Raw genomic sequence first — 7,276 nt, forward strand, 5'->3', positions numbered from 1 at the left:
ACTTTTAAACATGGACACACTTGAAAAAAGGCGTAAAATTCAACAGGCGTTGTTCGTCGCGAAGTTGCTCAATGGGGAAGTTAACTTCCCTCGACTACTTTCTATGCTAGATTTTCGTGTGGCTCAACGTCCTCTCCGGTACCGGTCACTGCTGCAGGAAAGTTTTCACCGTACTGCTTATGCATATGATGCGGCGATACCCTCGATGATTCTGACTTTCATGCTTGTAGAGGATCACTACGACTTCAGTGCAACTTCTAGTCGTTTTAGAAACAAGGTTTCACGTTCGACAATTTTGTAAATTTTTATTTATTCATTAAGACACTACTCATGTCAGATGAAATATAGACAAATACAAAAAATACCTTAGCACTGAGAAACAATCAGATTGCAACTTTTTGCATTTGGACGGATGCTTAGATGATTTTCCAATCGATTGCTGCAAAAATGACGGAAATTGGTTGAAAACTGACTGAGTTCGAAACGTTTGAAATTGGCCAATTTTCGTGACGCTCTCGATGTTTTTGATTTTTGAAATTGGATCCCTGTATTGAAATTGGTCCGCTGTATATGTTGCCGTAAGACGTAATTCTACGTCAAAATCCAAACTTTGCTCTTTTTTCTCGAGCAAAAATGTATATAATCCCTTAATGAAATTACTAATACGGTATATGGTACTCACAATAAGTTTCCTCTTAACTCAAAACAACAAGTTAGATCACTCCAAAGCAATTTCGTTTGCTTACTCGTTTGATATTATCTGCTACCAAGCATATTTACGTCTTATCGATTCCCAAATAATGTTGATTAAGCTAACTATAAATGAAATTTCTCATAATTTTTAGCGGATCTTCATTCATAGTTGTTGCAGACGATCGATTCCCAAATAATGTTGATTAAGCTAACTATAAATGAAATTTCTCATAATTTTTAGCGGATCATCATTCATAGTTGTTGCAGACCTAACCTTTAATTCAATTATCTTATTCAGCAATTTTAAATCAACTCAGTATTTTCAATATTGGATTTAAACTTATGCACCCCTCAATCTCAAGTAATTTTTTAAACACACTGAATTTTGTGTAATAACACGATCAAATTTAGCAGAGCGATATAATTTTCGAGAACACATGTGCATTGGCATGCGATACTTGTTTATCTGCCCTCGTTCTTCGCCAATTGTTCTCTGTTGGCTATTGTCCAACTCCCATCTTATACTCAGCACATCGACTCGATGAATACATCTCTCCAATAACGAGGGGCATATGAGTGCGTCTTGAACTGTCCTACAGGTCAGACGTGTTTTCGGTTGCTTGTGGACTGGTCTTTGACTGCCTATAGCTTCAAAGTTTGTGTTTCGTCAGTGTGTCTTTGAAAGACTACCTGAAAGTTATTTCCCATCAGTCTTTCTCAAGACTACCTACTTTTGAATTTAACATTTGTTTTAACTTTTTTCGTATCACCTGAAATGGCAGGACGAAAAAAGAAACCACGCATCGCTGCGGGGAGGAAAAGAGAGGCATCTCTTTCTGACACTTCGAGTGTCTGTAGTGACAATCCTTTTGATATTTTGCCTGAGCAAGAAGCTGGTGAAATGGAAGTTATTAGTAATGAAACTATACAAAATGTAAAATATTTAAAAAAGGAGAAAGTTCCACCTATTGTGGTAACTATTTCTTCTGAATTTAATATTTTCAAAAAGGAACTTTCAACGTTTGTTTCTGACGTTAAAGTTACGTATCAAATTGGTCGTAGAGGCGAATGCCGCTTATTAGCCGACTCTATAAAGGGTCGTAATCGTCTTATTCAGTATTAAGCTGAAAAGATGTATAAATTTTTTACATATGATACGAAAAGCGCCAAGCCGTTCAAGGTCGTATTGAAGGTCTCACCAACGATCAAACCGTTGATGAGATCAAACTTACTTTAACAGAATTACTTGGCATAGCCCCTACCCAAGTAATTCTGATGAAACAAAAATCACGAGGCGAAAACAGTCAGCGCACTGGAATTTCCCTTGTAAATTATTTAATTCATTTTAACCGCAGTGAGGTTAATAACTTAAAATTTTTTGAAGAAGCACATACTTTATATAACGTGCGTGTAAAGTGGGAAGTTTATAGGAAGTTTGGCGGAGGTGAAAAGCATATCACCCAATGCCGTATTTGCCAACGTTATGGCCATGGTTCAAAGTTCTGTAACATGGACCAAAAATGCCTCATTTGTGTAGACTCTTCTCACAAAAAGGACACATGTCCTGTGAAAGAGAGTAAAAATTTTCGCTGTGTGAATTGTAACGGCAACCATATGTCAAATTTTTACCAATGCCCAGTCTGTTTAGCAATTGTTAAGGCAAGGCAAGGTAACAAATATCAATTTCCCAATCAAAACAAACTTCAAAACAAAATTCTCCAAGCGTACCAATAACGCCCACTTCTTCTACCCCTCTGCATACTCGTTTAACATATGCACAGGTTACAGGTAGTTCGAACATTCTACCGCCTAATGTTGGTAATTCGAAAATGACCGCTAATATGGGTAAGCAAAACACGCTAGAAATAATTGTACACCTATTACCCCAGCTAATATTGCTACCGAAAATATTTTTTCTAATGTCAACTGCCTGGGGCCTATTACGGCTGGTAAACTTTCTTTTCTGCAACAGGCAATGTTCGATCTCATGAACGCCATGTTGCCGGCAAAATCAATGTTTGAAGCCATTCAAATAGGTACAAATTTTACAGTAAAAATTGTTTCTAATCCAAAATTTAGCAATGATTTTTAATAAACCGATCAAAATTTTAAATTGGAATGCTCGCTCATTGAAGGCCAATGAGAATGAGCTTTTTAATTTTTTAATAGTAAATAATGTGCACATTTCAATTATTACTGAAACATTTTTGAAACCTAACATAGAATTAAAATATGATCCCAATTACGTGGTTCATAGATATGATAGGATTCAGGGTTCCGGCGGTGGAGTTGCAATTGTTATTCATCGCCGAATCAAACATCGTGCTCTTCCCCATCTTGAGACGAAAGTTATTGAAACTCTGGGAATTGAAATTCAAACTGAACTTGGGAATTTATTTATTGCCGCAGCATATTTACCAATTCAATGCACACGCGAGTACAAAAATTATTTTAAAGGTGATTTACAAAAACTCACCAGAAATCGTTCGAAATTTTTTATAATCGGCGATTTTAACGCTAAACATCGATCATGGAAAACGCCTGGGTTCGAATCCCACCGCCGACATAGGTGTCGATGGTTGTGAGGTTGCGTGATCCACTCACAACCAACCCAACTGGTCTAGATTCAATCCTAGCCGACACCGGGAGATTTTCTGAGGCGAAAAATCTCTGGGATCACGCCTTCCATCGCATGAGGAAGTAAAGCCGTTGGCGCCGGTCCGTTAACCAACGGGTCGTGAGTTAGGGTCCTGGGTGTGGAGTCGCCTCCCTGGGCGTCGGTGATTGGCCACAACAGTGGCGGAACTAGACCGACGGAAAATAAGTGAGAATAAAAAAAAAATCGATCATGGAATAATACTCAAAGTAATTCCAATGGCAAAATTTTATTCAATGATTGTTCTTCAGGATACTATTCTATTTTGTCTCCGAATAGTCCTACATGCTTTTCTTCTGTAAGAAACCCATCAACAATTGATTTGGTGCTAACAGATCAAAGTCATGTATGTAGTGATTTGATCACACATGCTGACTTTGATTCTGGCCATCTTCCAATAACATTTTCTTTATCACATGAATCAGTTTAAAACCCAATGAGCTCTGTTCTCAATTATAACAAGGCTAATTGGGAAAGATACAAAACTCATATTGAGAGAAATTTCAATTATGAGCTTGATTTGCAAAACGAAGTGAATATTGATTCCACTTTGGAAGCATTAAAATGTGCAATTGTTGATGCCAGAAATTATTCTGTTCCAAAGGCTCAAGTGAAATTCGATTCACCAATAATTGACGAAAATCTTACACTTCTAATTCGTTTGAAAAATGTCCGCAGACGTCAATATCAATGTTCTCGTGACCCTGTTTTTAAAACTATTTATAAAGATTTACAGAAAGAGATTAAACAAAGATTTACTCTTCTGAGAAATCAAAATTTTGAGACTAAAGTTGAAAAATTGAAACCATATTCAAAACCATTTTGGAAGCTGTCGAAGATTCTTAAGAAACCTTCAAAGCCGTGAACGTTTTCTTGTATCCAATGAACAAAAGGCTCAAAGACTTGCTCAGCAGTTTGAGAGTGTTCATAACTCAAATTTGAATTTTGTGAGTCCAATTGAAAATGAAGTCACACGTCAATTTGATTTAATTTCTTCCCAGAATTTTTTACCTGCAGAAATAATTGAAACTAACTTGAATGAGGTTAAATCAATTATTAAAAATTTCGTAAATATGAAAGCACCTGGTGACGACTTAATATATTAATCAAACATCTCCCTGAGAGCACAATGGAATTTTTAGTGAAAATTTTCAATTGCTGCTTCAAAATTGCATATTTTCCCAAATTATGGAAAAAAGCAAAAATTACTCCAATTTTAAAATCGGATAAGAACCGAGCTGAAGTTTCAAGTTATCGACCAATCAGTTTGCTTTCTTCAATAAGTAAACTGTTTGAGAGAATTATTCTTAACAGAATGATCTCACACATTAACGAAAATTCAATATTTGCAGATGAACAGTTTGGTTCCCGCCATGGACATTCCACTACTCATCAATTGCTCAGAGTTACTAATATGATACGAGCTAACAAATCTGAAGATTATTCCACTGGAGCTGCTCTTTTAGACATAGAAAAAGCACTCGACAGTGTTTGGCATAAAGGTTTGATTGCGAAATTGCAAACTTTTAATTTTCCTAATCAAAATTTTGAAAAATTATCTTACTGATCGAACTCTGCAGGTTGTCTATCAGAATTCAAAATCTGATAGATTTCCTGTCAGAGCAGGTGTACCTCAAGGTTCAGTCTTGGGTCCAGTCCTGTACAACATATTCACTTCAGATCTTCCTGATTTGCCTCCAGGATGCACAAAGTCATTGTTCTGCGATGACACAAGCATTTCCTTAAAAGGAAATAGTCTTCGTGTCATATGCAGTCGATTGCAGAAAAGTCTAGATATTTTTTCTTCCTACTTGCAAAAGTGGAACATCTCTCCCAATGCTTCTAAAACTCAAATGATAATTTATCCGCATAAGCCTAGGGCTTCTTTCCTCAAGCCAAACAATAATCACGTTGTCATGATGAATGGGGTTATTTTAAGTTGGTCTGACAAGGTTAAGTACTTGGGACTAATTTACGATAAAAAACTTATTTTTAATGATCACATTGAGAGTATACAAGCCAAGTGCATCAAATATACGAGATGTTTATATCCTCTCATTAACAGGAATTCTAAACTTTGTTCAAAGAACAAACTTCTGATTTACAAACAAATTTTTAGACCAGCAATGCTTTATGCTGTACCGATCTGGTCAAGTTGCTGTTCAACAAGGAAGAAAACGCTCCAAAGGATTCAGAATAAAATTCTGAAAATGATTTTGAAGCGTCCTCCTTGGTTTGGTACACTCGAATTACGTAGACTTACTGGTGTTGAACCATTAGAAGCTATGTCAAAAAAATTATTAACAATTTTCGACAAAAATCGTTGCAATCCTCAATTGCTACGATAAGCTCTCTTTATAGCCAATAAGTTAGCAATTAAGTTAGTTATAAATTTACTTCCCCTTTTCTGTCAAGTAGGTTTAAATCCCTACGAATGATAAGTCCTAAATGCGAAAGCAAACAAATCCTAACAATTAAAATTACAAATTTCTAACAGTGTTGAGAAGTCACCATTTGTGATTGGACACACATACTCATTATTTACTAATATTTATCATAAATACTTAAGCTACTAACAAATCCCCCCTTAAAAAAAAAAAAAAAAAAAAAAAACGAGGGGCATATATCAGACGTACGTTAACAAATACATTAAGGGTATTCATGTAGTGTTCACATAGAAATATCTCACGGTAAAAATACTTAACTTTATTGACATGTTGAAATAGATGATACGCGTTTCTCAGCTGAGTATTTATATAAACCGACTACGATTCAAATATAGTATATTTTCATAATAGTATGTTTCTAATCACGCAGGAAGAAATCTAATAATTTATATCGGGATGTCGCTATGTGGTCCACTCGATAAAGCAATTTTGGTGAGGGATGAAACAGAGTGCTTGTGACAGCTTACAGAATCGCTATTGACATCAGAAAACAATTTGCGAAAGCTGAAAAGAATAACATAAACAAAAAATACGAAAAAAGTAATATTATTTACAATTTACGAATTCCGCTTCCTGGTTGCCTTTTCCAAGGAGCATCATCTGGTTCATACGGCAGAGGTCCTTGAACAGGAAGATCATTGTTTTCATTATATACTTTGATTAAATTGAAACTGGTAGGGTATTTGCATGCATGTAGTTCTTGTTCAAGATCATTAACTCTGAGCTGCAAATCATTTCGCTCAGTAAGAACTTCTTTAAGTTCGCAAGTGGAAAAACGTGGACGTTCATCTTCTTTTGTCAGATCTGTCAGGTCTTCATTTTCCTTTTCCGCAATACCCAAACGTTTACGAAGAACTAATATTTCGTGTTGCTGATCTTGCAACTGAGCTAAAAAGTCAGCTCGTTCTTCGAACAAGGTAATTATTTGGTTCTGCGAAAGTTTTTGGCGTCTACGACATTCAATCACAGTTTTTTTTAATCCTTCTATTTGTACAGAAACATTAGCAATATCTGTTGCTTTTTCCTGCAATTCAAGATCTTTAGATTTTATTTGAATACTCAGTTCGTTCATTTTTATTTTTAAATCAGATAATGCGGATGAATCGCAGTTGAAACACATATCATTTCCAGAATCAGTAATATCAGTACTATCTGTTGATTGTACCATGTTTGCAGCTGTAATTAATGCACATGACTTTGATAACCGACGGTTTTCATTCTGAAGGCGACTAATTAACTGAAGTAAGTCCCTTGTTTCTGAGCGCCATTGCTCCTCAATCGATTCCATTTCCTGAAAGTAGAATTATATATATATATATATATATATATATATATATATATATATATATATATATATATATATATATATATATATATATATATATATATATATATATATATATATATTAGAGATGGTCGGGTATGGGAAATTTGTTACCCGTACCCGACCCGTACCCGTCTAATCGAAAATTTTTAAACC

The 7,276-nt window shown here is 35.4% G+C and overlaps 1 protein-coding gene across 1 annotated transcript in view; it reads right to left on the bottom strand.

Annotated features, from left to right (window-relative positions):
* Positions 1–5,973: 5,973 nt before the first annotated feature.
* The window catches only part of LOC129724738 (RILP-like protein homolog), a 52,244-nt gene continuing 50,941 nt past the window's right edge, over positions 5,974–7,276 (bottom strand). The window contains exons 2-3 of the mRNA XM_055679870.1: positions 6,351–7,087; positions 5,974–6,300 (exon numbers count right to left, since the gene is read on the bottom strand). Coding sequence (XP_055535845.1) covers positions 6,183–6,300; positions 6,351–7,087 — 855 coding nt within the window. The 3' untranslated portion in view covers positions 5,974–6,182. The remainder of the gene's footprint in view (positions 6,301–6,350; positions 7,088–7,276) is intronic.

This window comes from Wyeomyia smithii, chromosome 2 (assembly GCF_029784165.1).
Source record: "Wyeomyia smithii strain HCP4-BCI-WySm-NY-G18 chromosome 2, ASM2978416v1, whole genome shotgun sequence".
NCBI lineage: Eukaryota > Metazoa > Arthropoda > Insecta > Diptera > Culicidae > Wyeomyia > Wyeomyia smithii.